The following is a 27821-nucleotide window of genomic DNA, read 5'->3' as shown; positions in this document are numbered from 1 at the left end:
GTGGATCATCAGGAGGAGATAAAAAGAGGTGATACCAATAATCAGAGTTCTCTGACTTACCTTTATCCCCTGGCCATCTTTTCCCTTTCTTCCTCTTCTACTTGCTGAAGGTTTGCATTTCAGAAGAAACCAAACTGGTGTGCAGTGTGCTGCCCAGCATTTTAAGTATGAGAACGGGGAGATGCGGCACATCCTGTACCAGATTGCAGAGAGAAAAGGCAGCCTTGGCTTGCTTTGGATGTACATACGAAGTAAGGGCCACTAATGGAAAACTGGCTGCAGAGCTTAACGAACCAGTGATCTTCTTTGATGTCAGACATTGTTGCGGTTTTCACTATTGATTTATCTTTAAAGAATTTTAACTGCTCTGTCTTTAGATAAGTAAATCCTTCATGGCACTAGGAAGGAAATTGGCATGTGCAGTAAGGAGGCATGGACTAGATAGGGGATAGAATAAAGCAGAAAGAGGAAAAAAACATCTGTATTATTAGATGAAATAGAACAGCTGAAAATCTTTTTTAATAAAGGGAAGCATAAGGCCTAAAGAGAAGGAAAATGGGATTACTGATAGAGGCTACAGAAGAAGGAGAGTGGAACAATTAGCTCTGCCAAAGAAAGAGGCTGAGGAAGGATTTTCTGGAAAGAATCAGGTTGTTATGAAATATAAGAGATTTGTTTGAGGTTCTAATTACTCACTAAGCTGTGTCAGATCACCTTTACAATCAGGGCTGTCTAAAGCATTAAGATAAATATGCATTTTATTTGTGTGGTTGTTTGGTTGTTTTTTTTTTTTCCCACCATCTCTTTTAATTTACTTTGTCAGTATCATTATATGGTAAAGCAGAGACCACTGAGATGTAATTTATTTATGCTTTCTACATTTTTTCTCTGAAGCTTCTTTTCTTTCCTCTTCATAAAGGAGGTGATCCTTCAAGATGTCACCCCTCCATAAAGGGATTGATAAAAGAAGCTTTAGTCTTCATACAGCCAAAAAGAGTAGAAGCAAATATTTTGCTAGCAACAGAGTTGATGAGGAAAAGGAGAAGTGAAGAAAGTCTTTGCAGGAGTCTGCTTCCTGATGAAGCCTTTCTTTTGTCCAATGTAGTAGTTCTGGGGAAAAAAATCAGATGAAATATATATATTAAGAGGCTTTAAGTAGAGATGGAAAAAGTTCCAGAAAAAGCTGAAATGGCTGAATGAGTATAAACCCACTCACTAATCACTTGAGTCGCAACATGAAATGGGTACAGGCCTGGGTTCAAAAAGGACACGCTTTCCTTCTTTCCGTCTCTGTATATATGGAGTAAATTAGTCCAGTGACAGCTCTTCAGAGCTGGATAGGTTAGTTAAGGCTTTGAAGATTCTGGCAATGGAAGTGGCTGGCCTGGTTCAGCCACCATGGCCGGGAGCAGTGGGGCAGCTCTGAGGGGACTGGGAAGCAGCGCACAGAGGGCAGCAGGCGCCTGAAACCTCAGCATGGACCAGGTCTGGCAGCCTGGTGAGGCCAGCAGGCCCATGGCCACCCAGCAGGCCTGAGGTCGTCGTGAGGAGATTGAGTCCATGTTTGGCTTCTGGGGCATGTGGCTGGGTACTGCATGGCTGCTGCATGGTTGTAGCATAGCCTGGGCGTGGCCAAGGGCAAGAGGCTTAATTTAAAAGCGGCTACCTGGCAAGGGATGCTCAGGCCCATGGTGGACCACTTTGTGCATTTTCTTTAAAGACCACCAGCTGCACTGTCTGTAATTTCTCCTTGTGTGCGTCCAAACCCCCAGGATAGGAGATTGCTTGTATGTCTTGCCCTGAGCACAGAATTGCATTTCACATATTTAAAACACATTTATCAGGCAAATGGCTTCATCTTTGGTGTGCAAAACAGGGCAAATCTCACAAGGTCTATCTGAACGTTACATAGAAATTAGAAGAAACTGCCAAATGCAGGCTGGAAAGATTGCGCAAACAACACTCTGCTGAGGAGGTTGGCATGTATGTGTCTTGTAAAGTGTGGGGGAAACATCAGCCTACATAATTATAACAATTTTTTTTGGAACAAGGTTACTTGCAGTTTCTTTTAGAAGATTGACTGTCTTAAATAGTTGCTTCAGTCTGGGACTGTTTTAAAGGCTGGGTTTTGTTTGCTTGGTTTTGTTAATAACTCCCTTATTGCATAGCAGTCCCTTGCAAGAAGTCCTGACTTGTTTGTGTGTACTGCTCATTTCTCCCTGAGTAATAATAGTGCTTCAGGACTGGAACAACAAAGCACCTTGCATCTGCATTGAAAAGTTTTATATTAAAACCAGTTATGAGTCTACAATTGTCTACCTCCTTGCATCTCCCTCAGCAGTTAAACCAGTAGAATAGTGAAGCCTTGGTGCTCAACTCTAAGCTTATCTGTGCAGATAACAAAGGAAATGGAGTTGGAGATGTCTTCCAGCTAGTCACTCCTCAGGCAAAACGTCTGTTCAGACTTTCCTCAGTGTTCCTGAAATTTTTTTACCACTAAAAAAAAAACTTAACTGATTTTTCTGGATTAGACATCTAATTATTGTAGTTTCAAACACTGACAGGAATGAATTCCCATTTTTCTAGGCATTGAGGTAAAGTTTTTTGTTAAATTGATCTAATTTGCTTGTAGGTGTCTTACAGAATCTGAGTGTTATGCACAGGATCCACTGGCAGTTTGTTATGATGAGACTGACAGCTAGTTTTTCCAGAAGCTAAAACAGCTATCACTTTATACTGGGAGTATGCTAATTTGTATGGTCTCACTATGGTTAAAGATCAATGATTCAGTGAAGATGGATGCTCTTATTTAAAGGAATTCACAGTTAATTTAAATGGAAATCTGTGGCAGCAAATAGAAGTTTGTAAACAGGAAGGTATTTGCCAGCTTTTACTTCTTAGTATTTTGATTTCAAAGGGAAATCCTGGAACACAAGTACTTTGATGTGGCAGTAAAGTCTCATTCTTGATTTTGATTTTAAACTCTCATGAAATGAATTTAATGCTCATGTCTTCAACTGAGCTGATGCCCGATCGATATGGATACGTAGAAAATCAAAATTCTCTTTGCAGTGTGTCTTGGAAAACACTTTTTCATCATGAATTTAAGAGGCTGCAAGTAGACTTAGCAATAGAATTGAGGCACAAAAATTTGAAAATTGAAAGTTGTTCATCCCCTCCTTCTTTGGATATGAGTTCCTGTTTAGGTAGAAAGTTCTGTTTGGGCAAACTTCACCTAGAGCATTGGCTTTTGGCATTAGATTTGGGCTATTGGAGTTGGAGCCAATGATCCTTGTGGGTCTCTTGCAACTCAGGATATCTTATGATTCTGTGAAATAAGTAATAAAGATGCATAAGCACAGCTTATATAGGCAGAGCTTTATCTATATAAAGCTTCAAGGAAAATGTTGTTCTCTTTCAACAAGCAGTTGTTCTCTTTCAGATATTTTAGGAATACTATCTCAAGCAGAAAGAAAATGTATTTAGCTGATGCTTAGGGATACTAAAATGGCTGAAGTACAGCTACAATTTGGTAGAAATTAAAGCCATGGAAAATTTGTGTTCTCCCCACCCTCTATTATTTTGGCCTCAGAACTTCTGATGCTGCATATCTCAAAATGGTAGTGTTATTTTTAGTCTGTACAATTGGTATTGCTTTACAGATTTGGAGAGTAGTAGGAAATTACTGTCATCAATCTCTGAATTGTAATTTGCATTGAGATTTCAGAATCTTGCTTTGTGTAAAAGCAGCATTGTTACTTTGGTAATCACAAAATTTCTTAAAAGCACAGCAGCACTCCTCACTGACAGTCTGGAGAGCTGAGTCAGTATCAAAGAATGTATATAGGCAGTAAATATTCCTGCAGCTGCTTGCTTGTTTTTTCTTAGAGAAAGGAGCTGAAGGGGAGAATTGCTATTCACTAGAGGAACTGAAGGTTATTAATAGAGATGTCTTTTTTTTCTTGTCTATAAATTTCGTCATTACCTTTCAGTACAGTGTCCTCACTGATTACTAAGTAGGTTATTAGAGCTATTTTTCACATATGCTTTTTTTTTTTTCCTTGCTGTTTTCCCATTTTGCTAGGATGCAGATGGGGGTGGGGAGCGGGAAATAGGGGAGAGAGGAGAGAGCATGTTCCAGAGGATGCCAGGATGACTTCAGTTATTGGATGACTGCTATCTGATGGACGGAAAAAAGGAGGAGTAAACCTTTCAGTCTGCACTCATAGAGCTGAAACACAGAAAACCAGTTTACAGGTAAGGGAGAAAAAATGCTGTATTGAGCAGCTGTTCTTGATCCTTGCCACAATATTTCTTGGCTGACAAAAATGCATGTGCAAGAATCTTACTGTTTGTTCCTCATTAGTGGCTTTGAAGCAGCTTCTGAGTTATTACTTCTGCTTTCTAGGAGATTGCAACTTAATTGGGATCCATAGGGAAATCCTAGGCATCCCTGATGCTGTTTGAGAACTTCCTCATGTGACTGTATAGGCATTGCATCTCACTGACGATGAAGTTGTTCATAAGGCTGTAGGATGAGAGATCTTTTGTGTCATGGAGTTATTGTTGAAAATGCAGAGTATGCTACCAACAGCAAAACTATGTAGGTAGCTCTGAAAAGAGTGAAGGTTCTCTCATGGATTTTTGCTTTATTTTTGTGTTTAGAATTTATGTGCTTTATAATTCAATCATAAAATTATTTCATAAAATGCATATAATTAAATTACACATACAAGATAGGTATTACAAGATTTATCTATTGCAGCTGCATACCAAATTTAATTAACTGTATGAAACTCATTCTGTAGTCTTTATATGTTAGTGGCAGCTTTTAGTTCACAGAAATTTGGAATGGTGAAGAGTAAATAGTAAAATAGTATGTATTAATATAATAAATAACTTAGTGCAGAAAACAGGCTTATTTATTGAGGTGTGTTATTTGAGGGTTCAGAATTACAGAAGGAACTCCTTGTCCCACTGAAGAATTTGGGCACAGTAGAATTTTCTGTACTGGGGGAGGATTTAAATGTGTCAACTCCCTACTGACTCATTTCTGCATGTTTTACATGTAGCAAATAGCCGTAACACTACAGGACCTCATTATGCATGTTTGAAGCAGAAATCTTTATTGACATAAATGAATTGTGATTATAAATTGTTGCCAGTATATATCTTTTTTTTAAAAGCAAACAGTTATTTACATTATTTCACATTAGTGATGGAATTACCACTACAGTAGGAATTCATGGAATTAATTTCTTTTAGATAAACATATTTTTTCTGTATTTAATCTCATAATTATCTTAAAGAAGCTACTGCAAGTATTCCAGTAACCACTATATATTTCCAATGTGACCATTTTTTCTTGAAATTTCTTGAAGTTAATGATAACGTACTGAGAAATACCTAATTTTTAAGCAATTTTCAATATTTACTCTTTTATAGAAGGGGTTCCTTTTTAAATTATATAGTGATTGCTCCTTAAGAAGTTGTTAATTTTTGTGACACTTGTCTGTATCTTACAATACAGTATTCTAGATTCTTCATTTGACAGAAGAGCTGGGAGTGTTATTTCACTGACGACTTGTTTTTAATCAGTTAATTGTTCATCTTTCCACTCTGCTAGAAATACAGTGAAGGGATTATTTTGTTGTCACAGTCCATGTATACAGAGCTGAAATAAGAGGAAGGATTAGAAACTTTCTTCTTGGTTTGAGTCTATATGGTTGTATGTTTATAAAGCTAGATTCTGCTAAAATTCTGGAATTTAGCTTTACTAGATTTCAGAGATTAAAATCAGTAAATGCATGTATCCAGTTTTGTTCTGTTCATTTAGAGCACATTCACTTAGAGAAGACCCAAGATTCTTAAAGTGATTTTATTAAAGAAAAGCTGGAGAAAGCCAATAAAATTCTTGCTGGGCACTAAAGAGGAGTGGAAGAAGCTCTGTCCTTTGCCCACTTATTTACACACCTTACAGCTGCCAGCATCTTCTAGCCATTTCTAGAATGGAGGCTGATGTAAGTTTGCTAAACAAACAATCAAACAAATCGATACGTTGTAGTGATTTACAAAATGATTCTAAATAACTGAAAAGCTATTTCTGTATATATCGCAGTGTGAGCACTGATGAATAAGAATGACGAAAAACAGATGAGTTGCATCCGATTGTTTTTTATTTGTAAGCAGTGGATATATATCTGAATCTATAAGGAAAATGTTGAATTACAATCCACGGTTTATTTATTCCAGTCACACTCCCTGCCTTTTTCTCTTCCTGAAATGAGAAGTTTGACTCAAACCAGCTCCGGTAACAGCGAGGAGTTGATGAAAACAAAGATCTAGTTCCACATGTATTTAAATGATTCTGTCTCCTTGGAAACGCCACTGCTGCAGATGGATTTGGCTTTTGCTGGCTAAAAATACCTACTTAATATCTTTCACAGTGTCATTATTAGATAAAACTACTGTGTGTAGTCACTAGTTTTGAAGTTCCCTAGTGATTCATGTATTCTACTTGAACTACAGATAAGCATGTTCTATCCAATATTCCCAATCAGCTGCTGCTGAAACTCACCAGCAGCACAGAAATGAGAGAAACTCATTAGCTGTGGTCGCAGACCTGAGAAGGGAGTACATGAGTGGGGGCAGGATTGTTGAAGAACTTGAAAGCAGGCAGCAAGCTGGAAAAACAGTTCGTGGTGAGGATGGGGGTGTGAGTGTGCCTTGTGCAACATTTGAGGATGCAGGCGGACAGGCTTACTCCCAGTGAGGTCGATGGTCAGAAGTGTATGTTTAAGCCCTGCTTTTGTAATTTAACTCTGTGCAAGTAAAATACTTTTTTCTTAATTTATTACAAAACCTCTAGTGAAGACGTTCTCATCAGTTACATGGGTAGGTGACTGAAATGTCATACAAATGATTTTAAGTTAAATACTCAATTACCTTAAACAAAAGCCAAAAACAAAAACACTTAAAATCACTTACTTGCTGTAAGCAAGAAATAGTATTCTGTTAACGATGGCTAAGAAACTTCATTCTTTAAAGAATTAAATCCACTTCCTTTTTCATCCAGTTCTTGTTGATTTCTCGTACATGTTACAGCTTCTTTTGTTGTTAGCTGATATTCAGAACGTATGAAAAAAAAACAATAATTTATTTTTTGTTCTCTCTTCTTCTTTTCCATTGGATGGATTCCTGATTGTGCCAAAACAGAACAAATGACAAATTTTCCCTGAATGCTGTGTGGCAGGCAAAATGTGCCTCCTTTTCTTTTTTTTAGATAGTGTATATATGCTTCGTTGTGGCATAGATCAAAATCACTGATGAATTTTTCAGCACCAAATGAGGCATTTCTCCTGTTCTGCAGGGTCTCAAAGGCAAGATTAAAATATTACAAGGTATTGTTACACAGATAAATAATTAATCCTCTGCAAATTAATACTAAAATCCATTTTTAGCTGACAACACGAGTACCAAAGGTCATTTAAAGGGAGAGCTGAATACTTGCTTTTATTAATTGAAATGAGTAAGAGGAAAGGATCTGGTATCTTTCATTGTATGAGAGTATTAAAGTATTAATAAGGCAGATTATTAAATGGATTATAGAAAATTTTCTGTGAGGACAATAAAAATTAATCATGGCAGGCCTTCCTGTTGAGAATAGTGTTTCAGTTGTTGTTGTTTGTTTTATTTTTGTATTGAGATGAAAATTAAAAACATTATGTAATTTAAGATTCCATGGAGATAAAAAAATAAATCTGAACATTAGTTGAGGAATTTGATAAGTTACTAGAAGTAACATCAGTGTGTTCTACAGCTGTAGCTGAGTTGTGCCAGTGTGACATGGGTCCTTTGATTTCTGGGTATAGAAGCAGAACTTCCCAGCTGCTGAAAAAGTAATGAGAAAATTTGTTGCACACTGTATGTCACTGTGCCCAATTTGTGGAAGTAGTGATGATAACATGGAGAGAATACTGCTTTTTTTAATTTCCTTTTCAATAGCAAGTTGTAGACAGATGAGCTGAGATTTTTGCCAGGTTGGTTTTATATTCTGCATTGTGTCTGAAAAAAAAAAGAGAAATTAATAGTTCTGGCATCAGACCGCGTAGCTTATATTAGACAGGTTATATTACTACATTTTTTATTCCCCCCTGCAAGAAAATATCAACCCACCTACTTCTTGTTTCTTACCTCACATTTCTTAGACGTCTATTTTTATCTTCTTACATATAGGTAGCACCGCTTTTGTCAATAACTGATGCAAGAGCAAGGTAAAAAGGATTTAGTCCTTTGTTAAATTTTGTCCATACACGCATGCACATATATGCCCCCATCTATATGTAAACCGTTGAGCTGGAAGAGTTTGCTTGTCTCTTTCTGGGTAAAAGACGAAAACATAGTTCAGAGTTACATTGCTTTGGTGTTGGGTTTTTTTTGTGTTTTTTTTTTTTGAGTTCAGATGTGTGTGTACTTGTTTATTGAAACTGGCAGACACTGCAGATTTCATAAGAAGGACTTCCACAATATAGGGATCATGGGGCCGAAGGAAGAGCTTTTGAATTCCTGCTGTCTCTGCTAGCTTTAGCAATGGTGAATGAGCAGCCAGACTGTGTGTTTAAATTCATGCTGCTTTGCTCCCTGTTGCATGCTGGCTGGAGAGCTCTTAAGGCCCTTTTGGCATATACCAGTTGCGTCCATAGCATGCTTTGGCAGGAGCATACTGAGCTGTACAAGGTATCCTGCCATCTTGTGCTGTTTCTCAGCTGGCAGTATGTGAGACTGATGTCCACAAAAGAACAGTGTGGAAGTTCGTTACTGAAATTGTATGAGGGTGGGTTGCAGTGTGCATAGTAATGTGACTGCCTACTAATGTGGACAAAATTTAAATTAAAGAACACTCATCTCCAGCACTCTGTAAATTATTGGTATTTCCAGTTTCCACTACAGACCTAGGCCCTACTGCTCTTCATGTAGCTGGGAGCAGCTTAATGCAAAAGCTCTGCTCCAAAAGCATGCTAAAAATGCTGCTACTGGGCTTAGTCTCATTCCAGCCAGGGAATTCTAGGGAGAGGCTCAGCAAACCAGATACTGTCTTTTTTGCAAAGAGGTGCAATACGAATGTGTTGCTAGCGTGCCATGCCCCGTATAGCAGACCGAGCATTTCTTCCCATCGTCTTTGTGTTTGTTCTTTATAAGGCTGTGTATCTGTAGAAGTCAGTGGGACTTAACGGCAGTGTCTGGCTCTTTCTCCCACATTTCAATTTTATGGATGGTTGATGCCTCCTAGCCAGAGCTCTGGCACACCCTGTCCTTCAGCAGAACAGCAAAAAAAGTAATAAGCCTTTCCTGGGAGCCCTCATAGGAATTTGAAAGTTTCTTCTGGGGTAAAGATACTTCAGAAAGGGAGGCCAAATACATTGCACTGTTTTTTTTTTTCTTTTGTTTTGTTTTCTTCAAGCAGAAGTGAGAGAAAACTTTCCACAATGCTTTTGATGAGAAGATTTTAATTAGTGAGATTTCATCATCAAAACTTAAAACCTTGCAGAAGAGAACTGGTCAGCACCAGGTCTTTGGTGGTATTACCTGAAAACTTTGGTGGAGATCCCATGACAGACCCAGCTAACGTTCTCTTAGATGACTTACGTGAAGGTTAGGTGTCATGAGCCTGAATTTGTGACCCTGCTGCGGCTTGACTTTCTCCCGAATCTCCTGCTTGCCCATAGGACTCAGTGCCCTCTATGCATCTTTTGCTCTGTTGGAAGTGGTTTTTGATGCAACAACACACTTAGAAAACTGTTAAGAGTGAAACAGTGTGTCAGACTGTATGGCTTCTATGGGCAAATCTCATCTGCGTGGGAAGGCCGCCTCTCTGGTTGAGTGCCTCTGAATCCACTTCTGCCAGGTTGCACCCTGCAGCTGAACGCAAAGTTCCTGGATGTCTGGTTGAATTAGCACTGCCTTTTACTCATCTCTCTTTGCTCTTCAGGGAGCATGCTGAGAGAAGGCCCAGGAGAGCTAGCCTAGAATTTTCTTCTGTTTGCAGAACTATGTGTTTCCTGCAGCTGTTCAACTCAGACATCAGAAGGTTGCTTTAATGCTGCTATGTATGAACACTTTGTATTTGGGTGGTGAAGAGGGGATATTTGCACACTTGGTGTGTGTAGAACTTTATGAGATACTGCTGAAGAATGAAGGGGTACAGAACTGCCACTCACTGTTACATCCATACAACATGTAGACAGGAGGGTGAGCATATGTCAGCATCCCTTCGGCATTCTAAGTTCATTGCCAGTGGAGCTAGTTGGCGTGTACAGTGAAGCGTGCAGTAATGTGTAGGCAGTCTGGAAGATTCGTGGATTAGTGCTCAAGTGTGAAATCAGGAGTGCTCTAAAGCAATAGTATAGAAGCCCTGCAAAGAGCAGGCTTGGCAGGATTTAGCTTGCAGTGTTGGAACAGATTCCCCAGGTTGAATTGCACAGCCGTATTCCTATAGGATTTACTTAGTATTGTGGGTTTAGCTAGTCAAAAGCAAGCAAAGACTTTTCCTAGTTTATGTCTGTGTAACTGACCCCTGCTGTAAGCACCAATTTATGAATAAGATTATACTAACAGTATTCCCTGTGCCCATGCAGTAGTCTCTAAGTGGAATTATCTTGCTGTATTTTTAATTTTTATGGATTGTACTTGTGAAATTATCAGAGCCTACCTCTGACAACTGGTGCTTGTGATTAGAGCTGCCAAATACACCGAAACATGTATTGTAAACATAAATTTGAATTCTGAACAGCTGTTTGATTCATGTTCTTGTATCTCTGCTGTTCCCCGTTTGCAAGCATTCATGCAAATGGATTTGTGTCTGCGTTAATGCAGTCCTTTACACGAATAGTAATTTTCACAAGTAAATGGTATTCTTTGTGTGAGCAATGTTGTCACTATAGATGCTTTCAGTTTTGACTCTTTCCCCTTTAAAAACTGTCAGTTATACAAAGGGCAAAATAATGAACTGTGATTTGTGTAACCAGGCAAATGCCTTGATTAGTTCAACTCTTACTGGTGTTTTCCAGCAGGTAAGAAAAATATCTTAAAAATATATCAAGTTTTGTTTGTGAGCTAATAAATAAACCTAAATGCAAAAACAGTATTAATCACAACAAATAATCCAAACGTCTCTGCTTGTGGGCGTCAATATTCATGATTTAACTGCGAAATGATTTGCCAAGTCTCCCTAGCATCTTATAGCACATGCTGACTGGCCAGTGGGTGGGAGTTGTTTGCGATGAGTACTGAGCAGAAATGTTTTATGTGTAACATCTGTTTTCTGCATCCTCCTGTTCTGTTTGCAGTCATCTACATAGGAGAGGTTTTTGTTCAGAAGCAAATCTGTATTGCTACTCCAGACCTTGTCTAATTTTTTCCTTGCTTCCAGTCGATACATTTGAGTCAAGGCAAGATGCTGTGTAACTCATGTATTAAGACTTTGTTTGCCTGCCATTTATTTTTATTTCCAGATAAGAATTTTTATCCAGGTGGGTTTTATCATGTATGTGATCAGCTCTCAAGAAGGAATCAGTTTGAAGTAAGGTTTCATAAGAGAATGAAAGAAAAGATTGTTTTTTTTTTTTTTTAACCAAGATGCCTTTGTGTTCTTGGACTTTTTCTCTTGTTTATTTTGTTTGTTTGGGGTTTGTTTTTTTTTCTTACTGGAGCTTCAGGCAGTATGTTTCCCCTAGTGAACATAAAGATGCATAATCTGAGACAGGGACCTATTTCATTATTTCATATCTGTTTGATTTTCTGTTTTGGCTGTTACCTGTGGTACATTGATACATACTTATGTCTGTGTCTTCACAGGTGTATTCCATACTTTTTCAGTTACCCATATGGTGATAAATGAGCTGTATATATATCTGGTGCTAAATTTTGCAACACAGTCATTTCTTTGTAGATTGTGACTAGGAGGAGTGTCTCTTTGTCATGAAGCAAAGATTTTATGAATTCCCTATTTCCATATCGCAGCTTGTTGGCTGTTTTCTTAGTATCTTATAGCACATTTCAAAGCAATAGCAGAAGTGCAAGTTAGGAGTAACGCCTTTTCCTCTCCACGTTCTGTCTACCCGACCTGGTACCAGTACTTTTTGTTCTGTGGATTGTATTTTTGTTTTGCTTTTTTGTTGTCTGTGGGTTCCAGTGAAGGACTGCGGGTGACAGCTAACGGTGTGTGGAGCTGGCTTGGCAGCATGTCTTTCAGGGGCAGCAGGTGAAGAAAAAGCTGCTCCTGAGACCACAGGAAGCAATGCATCACCACCCTTCCCTTCCACTCACCAGCAATTCTAACACAGCTTTTCTGGGGCTTTTCACTGGTATCTGGAGATAGCTGCTTTCTAAAGGACTCCTGCAATGAGATTGTTACTGTGGTTTTCTAAAATTGTCAGCCCTTTCAGGCACTAGAAGGAGTCAATACAGCCAGGCTTTTGCATTATTTTACTCTGTAGGTTACAGGTAGCAGTGTGACTGATTTAAATACGTCTGCACTCAGGTGGGACTTTCTCTCCCAGCAGTACTGCTGGCTGCAAGCTCCTTGCTCAGGCTGGGCACCACAGGGCCGGCCTGTTGTCATGGTGCTGTGGGGCCTCGCCTTGCCAGCATGCCGTCCCAGGCCTGGCTACGTGCTCTTCGTAGCACTACTCTGTTCTACTTCTACTCTTTTCAGAGAAAAAGAGGAAAGATGGATGAGGGCGTTTCGGAAAGAGGTCCTTCTCCCAGCAAGCATGCATCATGCTTCTGCTCTGGCAAGTTGCCCTTTCCTCAGAGAATCCTTGTCTGTGTCAGGCATTGGCGTTTGACCTACAGCTCGCAACAGTGCACACGTGGCCAATTTTCCTTGTTCTAATATTTCTCCTTCTGTCTCAGCTTTGCTTAGCCTTGGTGCATTTTAGTGCCCTGTTGGCATGGTGAGGAGCGTGGCAGAGGATGCTGCATTGCATCACTGCAGAGGACTTTGTTGTGAAGCATACGTCAACAGACAGGAAAGCTTCCAGTGCCTGCTTGTCATCAGTTGTGTGAGACAGCAGGATGCAGGCCCAAGTCAGTCTTGGCTGTTAGACAGCTCCTATATAATAATTATCCACAAATGTCTGGTTTTAATTGGACTCTTCCCTTTTCACCTAAACTGGCAGTTTGCTGCGGTGGATCTCTGATTGGAATGGGTTGTTGTCTCAGAGTTCGCCTCTGAAGGCTGGAGCTCTTGTTATCTTTCTGGGATCCCAAGCATAGTGACTTACTACTTTTCTAATTCAAATTTTAATGTATTCTACACATCTACTTTTCTTAGTCACATGACATTGTTTTCTGTAGAGTCATGTACTTTTTTTAATGTGCTGGATTCTGTGCAGAAATATGCACCTTCAGAATATACATGCTGCTGTAGTACTTCAAACTTCTACTTTCCATTCATGTATTGAAAGTTCAACTTAAATAAGTGTTTGGTGTCTTGTCTTGTCCCCAGAACCTGTATAGTCTTAAGATCAGGCTGGCTTTGGATTTCTTTGTGACTGTAGTTGCTTCAGTTTGATTCCCAAAAATCTGAAACTACTGGTTTAGTTGTAACAATTCATTTAGAGTTCCCTGTCCTCATTCCTTGATTCTGGTCTTTGGGAACCCTTACAGATATCACAAACTTTGTAGTTTCATTGCTGTCAGAATTTGGACTGCTTCTTTACTCTGTTTTCCACTGGGATCAACAGAGTACAAAATAACACTCGGATAAGCAGTGCAGCACTGTATACCACCGTGCTTGCATCAGAATACAAGTAGTGTGATGTCTGTGTAAATGAGGTATGAGTTAAGTGTATCATGTTGAACATGCCTATGTCCTGTGCAGATGTGCTTCTTTCTGAAGAATATTGGCTTATGGAATGGCAGCTGTTGATACAGACGTGATTCTGAAGGAATCTCCCACTAGTACATAGTGTGTACAAACAGATAACATTTGCATGATATCCATGCTCTTCAATAATGGAAGTATCTTTCCTTTCCCCTATCTACTGTTTTCCTGCAGAGACTTGATACCAGAGACACGCAAATCAACAGATCCTAAACAAGTGGCAGCACCTAAATTCGTGATGATACTCATCTTCTGCAGTGCTCCCTTATACTCTGGCTTATCTGTACCAGCTAGCTGAGTCTGGAACTAATATGTATGTTAGTTCTAGGGATCCTGGAAATTGTATAGTAGGGTTCATTGCAGAAAATAAGATGGCTTTACTGCTACCAGCTCATGACGCTTGATGCAAATGTGGGCTATGCTTTATGCAAGGAAATTTAAAACCCTTTGTTGTTAAAAAAAATAGTTGTTTCTGCTACTAACTGTAAACAGTTATGGTTACTAAGACTCTCACCATCTGTGACAGCTTTACTGAGGTGCAAGTTGCATGTTAGTCATCTAGGCAATGTGTGGTGTACTTGCAGAAGACAATGTCTGGCAGAAAGGCTTTAGTCTGGAAATCATTTCAGGCTATGAAATCAGCTCTTTGTGAAGTCTGCACACTAGTGATGATTATAGCTATTAGGTTTGCCTTGCAGTGCACTTATGACAGAGCTTCTTTGGACTTGGAGCTTTAAGACTTCTGTAGCCGCGATTTCAATATACTTAGACATGGGTTTGACCTAGGTTTTGATTGCACAGTAAACTCTATCAGCCCTTTTCTTACTCTTTCTGCCTTTTCACTGAGATGTTTCAGTGTAAGCATTTTCTTTCTCACACTCCAGCTGCTTCTTTACCCTGTTCTGCAGTCAAGCTATAATCCTTTGGTTTTGATATTGCAGGCTGTTGCCATGGAAATAATTGTGATTTCGCAAATTCAGTGCTGTATGCTCTGCAGGAAGCAGTGGAAAAGGTGGTTGGCAAGAGATACAGTGAGGACATGGAGGGCAGTTTGGAAGAGTTATTTCTGACTCTGTCTTTTCGGGTTTTCTGCCCCCACTCCATTTTTCCATTTTTTTAGGTTTTCAGTGTGTCAGTTGTTTGTTTTCTTTTTTTAAGTGGGGTTAATTGTTGTTTCTTAACAGCGTAAGGTATTTAAGGTATGTATTCTTTTTTTTCCTAATGTTATTATAAACTGTAAGGTGATACAGGATGATCCTTTCCTTGTCTTCAGGATAAAAATATAATATTTCTTTCTTTGCAGCATATAGTTACTTATTTTTGGAGAAAAGGGCAAAGGTTGAGATCTAAGCATGTGCTGCTTGTCATGTCTTTAGCCTGAATAAATCCCTTTCAGGAAAACAATTTTTTTTGTAAATAGTAAAAGAAGTTGAGAAGATCATGACAGTCATATTCATTTAAAACTGTGTGACTGACAGTATTAGAACCTAATAATAAATTTTTAGTAAGCTCTGCAAATAAGTTCGATGTTGAAGATCATATAATGCAGCACTTGTTCCTATCATTATGTTGCATTATCTTAGCATTCCACATCTATATTGAAATCTTTTCTCTCCATTAGACACATCCATAAAGGTAGAATGAAATTTAGTGAAGGAAAACACTTCATTATAAAATAAACTGAACTGGAAGCTTATAGAAGCTGAAGGCAAGTGACATTCAGAAGAATTTTTGCTACTATATGCTTGGAAGGATCAAGCATCAGCTTTTTAAATTTTTTTTTCCCAGTTATTTACAGCAACTTTCCACTGATTAGTATAGTCAGAGAGCAGATATTATCGGTAACTTTTAAATTAAGATCTTGCAATTAAGTACATCACAAGGATGCAATCAGTGATGATGCTGACAGTAAACTTTAAAAAAAAAAAAATTAAAGATATAGGAAAAAAAATTTGTTTAGCCTGTTAGATGCATTAAAATGATCTAGGAATTATATTTTTATAATATACATTATATTATTTTGATCTTGATTTCACTTAGTATTCCATAGGTAGGGATAAAAAGGTCAGGTATTTTAAATGAAAGGGAAACAACAAAGCATGGTCAGCATGACTCTGGCTGTATTGGGCAGTATTGTTAGAAAGCAAAGCTCATAAGGATAGATTCAGTCCCATGACACATAACTTGTATGAATGGAAATGGTCTATGTATGTGCCACTACTCTGAATATCTGAATATTCTAAGTGCTCCACGAGAAACTTCTGCATAAATTAAAATTGCTAAATGACTCCAGAACAGTGTTTGCAGCGGCTGGCCTGACAAGATGCTAAGTATCTCATGCTCTAAAATCTAATTGAAAATGTGAGCATTTCCTAGTGCTGAGCATTTCTTTCTAAACCATACTTGGTGATGAATACTGAATTTTGTCATGTAATGCTTCTAGGTGCCAAGAAAGTTTTTAAGTGTTGTGTGAATATGCATTTCTACTGAATTATATTTGATTATGTGTGCTTGATGATTGAACAAAGCATAAAGTGAAATATTTATTATTTAGTTTTATGCCTGAAAATTAGTTATAGAATGTTGACTGTTCTGGTAGAATACAGATAGCATTTTCTGTCTTAAGAAGAAAAGACTGACTGTAATAGAGTTGGAATGTGTTCTGGACAACTTTTACAGCAAAAGTTGTGTAAAAACCCATGGTAAGGAGCCACTTAACTAAAGGTAGGGGTATCAGAATAATATATAAACTTCTCCAGGTGATATAAATCAGAAGACCTGGACAGCAGGCAGGTGTTTCAATGCTTCATTACCTCTGTTCCTGTTACAGGTGCATGTGACAGCATTGCAGCAATGAGTGGAATCTTAAAGAGGAAGTTTGAAGAAGTTAGTGGCACCTCACCTTGCTCCTGTATGTGGGATTCAGATGATGACATTTCTAGCAGCGAAAGCGCTGACAGTGGAAGCAATGTCCACCCATCAGCTTCTAATCATTTTGCCCGTAAGTACAAAAGCGATGTATAAGGCATCCAGAAAAGTTCTACTTAACTTTGAAGATATACAGTGTAGGCTACCTGCATTTATTGACAAGCTTGTTTTTTTTTTTTTTCTGTTTTACTGCATTTCTGTAGTCTTTTTTTTGGTAAAAGTTAGTAGTTGTCAGAGTGCATATCTTCACTTTTATACCATATTAGTTACAACTAGGGAATATGAAATCTTTTAAGTAAATGGGCGATAATTTTGAGGAAGAGGAAAAATTGGCAGTAACTGAGTTATGAGGCCAGTGTTTTTGCTTTATCCTGTCTGTTCAGTGCTGAGTAGCCTGCACTATCTCTTGCATATCAGGCATCTGATCCCTATAATCACTCATCCTGTCACCTGAGCCTCAGTCTTGTACCTTTTACAGGAGCAGAGGGATAACATGTTCTGAGAAGGTGTTATAGTCATACCTGATGTCTGTATGATACGGTCGAAGAACAGAATGCAGACAGCAGCTAGTAGAGTGAGTTTTGAAACACAGATTTTCTCTAGGCTTCTCACTGAAATTAGAATGGTAGTGAGAAGAACAAAGACTGAGATGATGTGACACGCAGGTAGATATGAGAAGTTGGACCCCCCCTCCTCTACCCCCAACTCATTACCCTGCTCTGATTGTGTTTAGGCTTTTGCTGTTGGCTCTTGAACTTGAACTCTCTGAGCTTAGCAATATGGTTTTCAGTCTGGAATTTCTTCCACTTGGCAGTCTGCCAGTGCTTTAGTCTAGCAAATAGGCTTCAGGGCATGGTGCAGATACATTTATTTTGCTTAGCTTTGGCCAGTTTTCCATTTTTATGTGGTTTTTGTTTTTCGGTTTCATGGTTTCGTTCTTAACAGACCTACTTGCTTGTGGTTTCTATAGGCAATGGCAATACTTTAATCCAACTCAGTGTGGGTAACTATTTTGTAAGGTTTTTGTGAGAGGAAAAAACAAATACGCAAAACAAAGAAACAAAAATCCATGACTGCTACAACAGCAGACTTTGTAAATCACAGAAGAAACTGACTGAAGTAGGGTTTTTTTTTTTTTGTGAAGTAGAAATAAACAAAGTTTGAATTTGAGGAACATGGCTGTTCTTAGCTGAATCTTGGACGATATAATAGAAGTCATGTATTCTTTTTTTTTTTTTTTACAGTGGTGTTTTTATCGAAGAATTGGATCTGTAGTCCATGAAAATGTGATAATTGATACAAATTAGCTGAGGTACTTGTGGTTACTTCCTATTTGTTTCCACAAAGAGAAATCAGTGGTATGATCTGAAAACATTTTTCTAAAACAATTGTTTTTAGAAGTATACTTCTATATTTTCTGGGGAGAAAGAGTTTATTGAAGTGATCACAGACTTCTGCTTGCATAAGGCTTTCTTGTACAGTAGGATTTGAAATTTTGTGTTTTGTATCAGAACATTTCTTTTCAACCAAATACTGGTAATTGTCATTTTCAGATTCCCGTCTTCTCTTGCTATTGTTCTCTACTAGTCATCAGCTTCTGTAAAACCCAGATGTTAAAATTTATTAGCAGCTCAAGATCTCTCAGTGCACGAGTTGAAATAAGAATATTCACAAATTAAAAAAGAAGTGATAAACTTGCAGGATTAGGTTGGGCAATATTTAAATACGTGGCAAAACGTGAAAACATGGCTTGCTGCTGTATGCAGCTATAGCACATGCTATATGTATAACAGCAGGTTTTTAGAATATATAAAGTGTATTTGCTCTGACCTCATCTGACATCAGTTGGATTCTTTCCTTTTCGGCCCACTTTATGCAGTGGTGTGTTTTATGCTGTACACATGTTCCCTGAAGTCTGTACTTCTATTGCGTGCCCAAAGCCAATGTGCTGTTCAGAAAAATCTCAGAAGATTCATATGAATTCTTCTCACTCTTCTTTGTCAGTACATATGCAGATTCATTGCTTCTCCAAGGGACTTCTGAGACACTCAACTGCAATCTGAAAAATCCTCTATTATGCCATGAGCTCCAGTAATTCCTGTCAGTACACAGCAATTCTTTGTGATAGTGGAACGTAATAATATAACAGTATTTCATAAGCTAAACATTGATTAAGACTGCTGTTAATAATTAATACTCAACATTTTACTTTAATACTTTTATTTGTTTTCCTGTGGTCACATATTTTGATCAGAAGTAAATGTTGGACATATCCAAAGCATATAAAAGATTACAGTAGCATTTTATTGGTTTTCATTTCCCCAGTAGCATCCATGGAAATGTATGTGCCTATTTCAGTAAATAATGATGTATGTCAGTGTACGTGTTTGTATATATTTATAGTTTCCAAAAAGCATTGGGGTGTATGTGCATAAATGTATATGTAATTCAAAAAAGTTTGTATATTATATATTTGTTTGTATATCTGTGTATGTACAAGAGTAGCAAAAGCACTAATGGTGTATAGAAATGTTAAGTGGTACTTCAGATGCAAAACTTGCCATAGAACCAAGGAGTGAGAAGTTACAGCATTTCATACGTGTTATTGACTACCATTCTGGTAACTCTCTTCCTCCCTTCCATCCCACCCAAAGATTAAAGGATTGCTTGTGTGAATCAAGCAGTTCTTTTCTGATAGGATGACTGTGCTATGTAAGCAAATTAATTCATGCCATTCTTGTAATGGAAGGGTGAATGGTATTTGTTAATCCCTTGAAGAAAGCTTACTTTTTCACTCATTGTTTGCTATTCATTTTATTGGAAGCAAGATTTCACTTTGTTTTAAATCAGAACTTCCTTCTAAACTCATGGTTAGGGAAGTTGACAGGAATTTGTGCTGGCCCAAACTTAAGCGCAGCTGGGAAAGTTTATCTGATTAATGTCTATTAACCTTCTGTAGATTGATGAAGCATGTTGCAAACTGTACCCTTTCTGCTAATTATAATCCGTAGGCAAAGGGAGGCAGTGGAGTGTTAAAAGACACTTAATTTATGCACTTGCAATAGGGCCAGCCTAGCAATTTTTCTTGTGTATTATGATTATTTTCTTTTCAGAAGGATAGTATCTGCTTAAAGGGCAATGCCTGCAGTGGGTCACACCTGTCAATTAGTAATCACCAGGTGTCAGGTGGTTCCATTAAAAGGCTAGAAGACCGCTTGTGTGTGGGTTTTGGTCTGTGGTTAGGCTCAAGGTGGTAGAGCTGGCTCCTGCAGCCTTTATTAGTCAAGAGTAACGAGTCAAAGAGTACTGATGTGTTGCATGTGAAGAACCTAAAATAATGTTTTGCATGGAGCTGGACCTTCGTGGGTTGTGGCAGAGGTTTGCAGCTTGTTATTTTTCTGAATAGAATATGTCAGAGGCAGAAACTAATGGCAGTGTGTGTTTCTAAAGTAGTGTTTGACTTGCCTTGGTCTGAAAGGCTGAAAATGAGATTGTAGGAACGTTAAGAACAGTGGCAAGAAGTCACTCCAGAATATCTTAGAGCCTGAATCAAAGAAATTCAGTCAGTCTCCTTAACTCAGAGGCTCATGCTGAATTGTTTGGGAAGGGTCTTCGAGCATCTAGTATAACCAGTGTGTAAAACAAGAATTATACTATTGCTTTCTAGACTCTGACCAGATTATTAAAAGTAATAATCACACTTGTTGCTACAAGATGTGAGGAACTACCTGACTCTCCATTTAAATGCACTGAGGCATTTCCAACCTGAAAACCTGAGCCAGCAGACATTTTCCATTATCCCATTGTTTTGTCATGACTGACTTCAGTTTTTACAGTTTCTATGACAACTGTGATTTTTTTGATTGGTAAAGAGTAAGAGTGAAGTGCTGAAACAGTTTTTGGACTGTACAGTATTTTTCTGTCAACAGAGCGTAGTGAACACATCAAGATGTTCTTCATTGAGCAGTGTTCTAATTGAATTGAATTACTGCTTAAATAAGGATACCTGCTTGTGGCAGACTCCACATATAATAATTTTTCAGATAGAACAGTTAAGAAGAAAACCCTGCTACCATTGCTGAATAACTTTCTGGAAAATTATTGATAATTTATAATTATCAATAATTATAAGTTAATACTTAAAGGAATGAACAAGGTATGGCTCAAAGCAGTGCAGCAGGTTGTTCTCTGAGATTGTTTAGCATTTTTTGTAAGTCATCAGCAAAATGGCTCTTGGTGAGTAATGATGGAATTCAATCAGGTGGGAGTCAAAAAAGAAAAAAAGGAGGAGGAGAGAACAAGACAGTGACTTGCTGGATTACAAGAGAACAGAAAGTGTCCTTGGAATCCACTGGTGAACAATTAGTGGAAATACACAGAGGAGCTCATAGAGAGCTACTGGGGAAGAAAGGCAGCTTGTTAATTGTATCATATATGAATGAAAAGAGAAGAGGTTCCCTGAGGCAGGAGGAGTTTGACAAGCAACAGGGTGTTTTAGAGTAAGAGCAAGAAAGCGCTAACAGATTTTCTTTGGCAAATATGTCAGCTTGCAGAAAGGGCCACAGATTGGCTGGCTCATAAATGGGAAAGAGGTAGGGCTAGTGAACAGAATGAGCCAGCTTTATCAAGATCAGAGGAATTTAGTGCTCTGACAGTTTGTAAATTCTTAGTAAAAGTGACTCATCCTCTTTCATTACAATGATATACAGAGTGTATTTTGAAAACACATTAGAAAATTACTGGAAAATGTTGATTGGGATTCTGTAGCACTTACAGTTCTGTATTTGCTAGAGAAAAGCACCTTACAGTTGTGCAAACCCTGGTCTGCACTCAGGTGTACATACTGATGGTAACGTGACATATGAAATGAGATTTGCTAATCTGCCCTTGTCTGTGAGATTTGCCAAAAATTAAACTTTGTAGTTTGTCTTTGATTTTTGATGCAAAATAATGTGTGCATATATATATATATAAATGATTAAAGTAGTACATCAGATCTAAGCTACTAGTTTAGTAGTAGTTTTAGTACATTCTGATGTACAAAATAACTAAATAATTTTACAAATGCATGAAAATCACTTACAGAATATGAAGTTTGTTTTCTCTCACCTGTATCATGTATATACTGTTTTAAAAACATGAAATCACAATGACTGTGCTTCTCTTGATAAAGAGGAATGTACCTAAACCTCCAGTCTTTAAAGTTCTTCCTTTCAGCTAATTTTAAGCTTGGATTTGAACTAGTCTTTCCCATAATTTTCTGGAGAAACCCTGAGATTAGCATGCAGGCCTAGTCAGCATGGGTTCATGAAGGGCAGGTCCTGCTTGACCAACCTGATCTTCTATGATCTAGTGACTCGCCTGGTGAATGAGGGAAAGGCTGTTGATGTGGTCAACCTAGACTTCAGCAAAGCCTTTGACACTGTCTCCCACAGCATTCTCCTGGAGAAACTGGCAGCCCATAGCTTGGACAGGTACACTCTTTGCTGGGCAGGGAGCTGGCTGGAGGGCTGGGCCCAGTGGGTGGTGATGAATGGAGTTAAATCCAGCTGGAGACTGCTTACAAGTGGTGTAACCCAGGGGTCAGTGCTGGGGCCTGCCCTCTTCAGTATCTTTGTTGATGACCTGGACAAGGGCACTGAGTGCACCTTCAGTAAGTTTGCAGATGACACCAGGTTGTCAGGAAGTGTCGATCTGCCTGGGGGTGGCAAGGCCCTACAGAAGGATCTGGACAGGCTGGATTGCTGGGCTGAAGCTAGTGGAACGAGGTTGAACAAGACCAAGTGCTAGGTCCTGCACTTTGGCCACAACAACCCCGGGCAACACTACAGGCTTGGGGCAGAGTGGCTGGAAGACTGTGTAGAGGAAACGGACCTGGGGGTATTGGTTGATGCTCAGCTGAGCATGAGCCAGCAGTGTGCCCAGGTGGCCAAGAAGGCCAATGGCATCCTGGCTTGTATCAGAAATAATGTTGCTAGCAGGAGTAGGGAAGTAATTGTTCCTCTGTACTCAGCACTGGTGAGGCCGCACCTCGAATACTGTGTCCAGTTTTGGGCCCATCAATGCAAGAAAGACATTGAGGCCCTGGAGTGTGTCCAGAGAAGGGCAATGAAGCCTGTGAGGGGTCTGGAGCATAAGCATTATGAGGAGCGGCTGAGGGAGCTGGGATTGTTCAGTCTGGAGAAGAGGAGACTGAGGGGAGACCTTATCACTCTCTATAACTACCTGAAGGGAGGTTGTAGTGAGCTGGGAGTCGGCCTCTTCTCTCTTGTAAGTAGTGATAGGACTAGAGGGGATGGCCTCAAGTTGCGCCAGGGGAGATTCAGGCTTCCCAGTATTAGGAAATACTGCTTCTCCAAAAGAGTGGTCAGGTGCTGGAATGAGCTGCTCTGGGAGGCGTTGGAGTCACCGACGCTGGAGGTATTCAAGGAACATGCAGAAGTTGTGTTGAGGGACATGGTTTAGTAAGAACTACTGGTGATAGGTGGATGGTTGGACTGGATGATCTTGTAGGTCTTTTCCAACCTTGGTGATTCTGTGATTCTATGATTCTATGTCAGTGGGCTTTATTTTAGTGCCGGCTTTCTCCACAGTCTTTGACAAATAATATCAGAATTTTAAAACATGTTTCCTAGAGGTAAAAACTTAGATATCTTGAGTGCTAACTGTAACCGTTCTGCTTCTGAGACGTGAGGAAACATTATGACATTTGGATTCTAGTGAAAGCTTGGGTGGTCCGATACTATTATGTTAGATTCTGTAGGGAAATCATTGATGAATCAAATCATGAAAGAAGGAGAAAGGATTTTTCTGTTATCAGTTTATAACTTCTAATAGCTTTATTTTTATCTGAAGAAATTTCTTGATGCTTTCTTTTTCAAGACTGCTCTGTCCTAATGCCAGCTTTTCTTCTTGCTGAGAGTCCCAGTGGCCCTTTGGAAGCTTCCCTTGGATTTTTTTTTGTGCTCTTACAAAGCAAATGAAGCTTCAGAAAGACTCCTATAATATCCTCTTTTTTTTTTTTAATCTAGTGCCATTTTTCATTTCACACATTTAGTACAAATTCTGCATTCTATACTGGTTTATAGCTTTTAATGCCAGCCTTTAAAGATGGTTAGAATTAGTGCTTTAAACAAATTACATTGTTTGTGTATGGAATACATTATTTAAGCCTAGGAAATATGAATGAAGCACTAGGATGCTGAGTACCTCCTGAGACATGGGAGTAAATTCATTGTTTTTAACTGGAGTATTTTGCTAGAGGAGAGCCTTGTGACTGATCAGAAGCAGGTGTAGAGGAGTCCAATATATTGGGATGGAAAGTATGCCAGTTGTACAATGAGGGGAACAAGCTGCAAGGCAGATCTGTAAGAATGGTGCCTACCTCATACAAACTTGCAGAAGATTCCTACCTTTTTCACGTATATTTGAATAGAGATGTTTAAAAAAAAAAAAAAAAGGAAGACTGTTATTCTTAGTTGTGACTTATCAGAGCTGCTAGGAACAGTTCAGGACACAGTTCTTCATTAGCAGCCCTGTCTTTAAAGGGCACCTCCTGCAAGTCAGTGATTTGCTTTTCTAGCAGTGACCCCTAAAGAGGCTATTTTTTTTTTTGCTAGCTAAACTGCTAGCAAACTTGACACATGCCAAGATGCTATTCTGTTCATCTTAGAAATGCATGTAATTCTATTAAGTGTAGTATTTGAGGAACTTCTGAAACTGGCAAAATATCACAATCTTCTCTATGCCATTCAACGCTATTGATTGTCATTTTTCTGTTTACTGAATGTGTAATGTTTTTGGTGTTCTAACTGTATATAGGACTACCAGTACTACTCCACCACATTTGTGTGTGGATGGCATCCAGACCTTAAAGCTTGTTTCAGAGTTTTCATAATACCTTTAACAAATGATGATGATGATAAGTAGCCGGTTCTGTTTGAACCGTCATAATAGTGAAATGGCTCTGTTTTAAAGGGGAAAACCGCTTGTGATTGGTCAAAGACATTGATTTCTCCTGCTGTTTCCCAATTCACTATCAAAGCCAGCTAGCATCCTTTTTTAATGCAGAGTCTTTGTATTTTGATGAGTTAATCGCCAATTCTGCATGCCCTGGAGTAGTAGTGGTGAGAAAGGAATTTTCACCGTCAGATTGACTGAAAATTTTACCATGTTCTCCCAGATGAGGCCTCAGCCTTTCTTATCCTTGGCTCCGTTCCTGTTATATTACTGGGTTCTGCTGTGTGATTGTGTGCAAGATTATCATACGCCAACCCATTAAGTCCCACTTGTGATGTATACTGAATACAGTCACAGAATTCACTGTGCTCTTATCAAAGACAGCTTCAGCTAGCGTGAGTCCATTTTGAGCTTTCTGTATTACTGATGTTCAGTGCATTGCTCTGTATAAATATTTTTTTGTAAACTTGTAAAATTAATTGTCTGCATTTTTGGGAGTCTGGGCTTGGTGCATACAACAAGTAGCCTTTTAATACTGTAAATGAATTTCTGTGTGTTTCCACCTGGCTTGTAGAGTAGCTTCTACTGAAGGATATTAGGAAAAAGTTTTGAAAATGTTAAAGCAGGAATTATGTTTGCAAGTAAATTAAGGGCAATTCTAAGCACTTAGATTAGCTTTTTCTCTTTTTAACGTAGGCTTAGCTTTATTTGTACGTCACCTGCTAGCAAAGAAAGCAGCCATAGGCAGTGGTCATCTGTAGAGCTACAGTGCAGCAGTAGTTGCTATGGAAACTGTAGGTGACCTACATTTTACCAAAAAAGTGAGAAAGTTTCTGTGATAATTTTTTTAAATGACACACACCTATCAGATTCTAATGTTTGTCACTTTTAATGTGTTACTTTGCTCATATAATATCACAGTTTTGAATAGTATGGAGTGTACATGCAAATCTTGGAGCAGAGATATCATTTCATTTTTACACCACTATTTAAAATTAGTAGAAATTGTCACCTTTGTCATGTCTGATGATATGTTCTTATGAAAACTGTAACACATTTTCATTAATTATAGAGTACTTTATAATAATGTATTTATGTAGCTACCAGTCTATGCTCTAATAGCTTGCAGTGAAGAGGCTCATTCTTGTGAATTTACCTATTTGACTAACATTACAAGTCACTAAGCTACTGTATGAAGAAAGTTACTCAAATTGTTGAGCACTGTGAAGTATCAGTGATGCTTCTGGCTTCAGTAAATTCAGTTTGTCAGGGCCTTTAAGGAATTGAGAATTTTCTCAAAATAAAAGAGAATATAGTACTGTGGGTGTTTGGGGTTAAAAAGCCACCAGAAGAGAGGACAGTATGTGATGAGGTAGCATTTTTAAACATTTCACTCAGTGAGATTAACATAGAAGGGTAAGTGTAGAGCAGTAACTATTGTGATTTGCATAGAACTATGGCTTACAGGTACACTAGGCATGAATTTTTAGAAAAATTTATTAAAATAGATTCACAGAGAAAGGATTTGCATTAATTTTATTTGGCAGGGTTTGCTGGTATTTAGATAAAACCCATGTTCTACTTTGAAGTATTTAATTTGCTTTCTCTGTAGTATGAAGGACTCTTTCATAGAAATTAAAGATGGAAAAGCTAAAACATTGACTTACTAGAGGGTGAGGTGGGACTATCCAGATTCCAACTACCTGTATTTGCAGTCTCTGCACATGATGTTGGGCTGTTCATACGGACAATGTCATATATATCTGGCAGCTGATACTGGAACTATCTTTTGGTTTCTTCACTACTTCTCCCTTTCCCTCCCTGCCTGTGCATCTTCTGTAACCCTGTTTATTGCTCTGAAGTTCATGCAGCCTGTTCAGTGTAATCCATTCTGCATAGCTTGCTGCTTTTCATCACTTCAGTCGTATATTACTGAGTTAGCTACTGACTCTTTTGTTTGTGTACCTCAAAAAACAAACCAGTTTTGTTTTGCTAAACTTTTCCTTGCTCTAAAAAGCTTGAGTTGCATGCACCATATCCATTTCCCTACACTGTGATAATCAAGAACAGTAACAGTATTGTCAAGAAATATCAATCAGTTTGTGTAAAACTTAGTAAAACACTAAGAAGTGTAAAGCACTTCTTAGTGGTTTTGAGGATTGATTTAGTTTGCCTTAATTATGCAGATTTAAATTACCACCTGAAATTCTTCTATCATGATCAAAAACTTATTTTCAAAATTAGTTTGATCCTAAAAAAAAAATCTTAAGCATGCCTTAAATAGAAAAGTATCAGTTGTTCCACCTCTAAAGCTTGAGGTCATAGTAAATACAATGTATAGGAACTGAATGCCCAGAGAGTTACAGCTAGGGGAACTTGCCCAGCACTGAAGAAGGGGATGGAAATTGCCAGAGGTTTGTCTGGAATTTGTACATATCTTCTTATGATCACACTGCTATGAACCAGCTATGAACAAAAAATACCTTCCACACACATTTGAAGCACCTCTCTGCTACTTCTGGCCACGAGCCTGTCTCTGCTGTGCTCAATTTTCAGTGCCACAGAAGAAGGTGAGAAATGATCAGTCAAACCACAGTTAGCAGGTTCTGCATTTGGAAATGTTGAAATGAATATTCCAGTCTGATCTTTTGTAAGTTAAACTGAGATACTCAGCCAAGATACGAAGTTTTTTTTCCAAGTGGGTTCACAGGTGTTAAGGGACAAAATAGAAAGTGATGCACATCAGTACCTGTAATTGCAGGGCCAGAATCCTCACTGGCTTGTGCCCCTGTTTCCTTCTTCTCCCTTTACTGTAGCCACATGTCCGTGTACACTATATACGTCTGGTGGAGATTATTTCTAAAATACATTTTTGGATATAAGTCTTGAAAATAAAAGAAACCTTGCTTTAAGTGCTTCAACAGATGGCAAGTCTGTCACCTGCCTTGGTAAGCAACACTAATGTTTAATTGTCCTTGCTGTTCCTGAATTTTGTTCTGTTCAGTGACAGACACCTAGGTGCTCAGACTTCCTGTTGTGTCAGAACAGA

General features: G+C 38.6%; 1 protein-coding gene across 7 annotated transcripts in view; it reads left to right on the top strand.

Annotated features, from left to right (window-relative positions):
- The window catches only part of CSRNP3 (cysteine and serine rich nuclear protein 3), a 91645-nt gene that overhangs the window by 12433 nt on the left and 51391 nt on the right, over window positions 1-27821 (top strand). For 2 of the 7 annotated variants that reach the window (XM_021400276.1, XM_021400278.1), the window contains exon 2: window positions 16716-16886. In XM_021400276.1, the coding sequence (XP_021255951.1) occupies window positions 16739-16886 (148 nt within the window). In that variant the 5' untranslated portion in view covers window positions 16716-16738. Of the gene's footprint in view, window positions 1-4091; window positions 4258-16715; window positions 16887-27821 lie in introns of those variants that run through there. The other 5 variants (XM_021400277.1, XM_021400279.1, XM_021400280.1 and 2 more) reach the window with 5 other exon arrangements.

This window comes from Numida meleagris, chromosome 5 (genome assembly GCF_002078875.1).
Source record: "Numida meleagris isolate 19003 breed g44 Domestic line chromosome 5, NumMel1.0, whole genome shotgun sequence".
Lineage (NCBI taxonomy): Eukaryota > Metazoa > Chordata > Aves > Galliformes > Numididae > Numida > Numida meleagris.
Note: the sequence above shows the minus strand (reverse complement) of the source record. Positions and strands in the feature narration are given on the sequence as shown.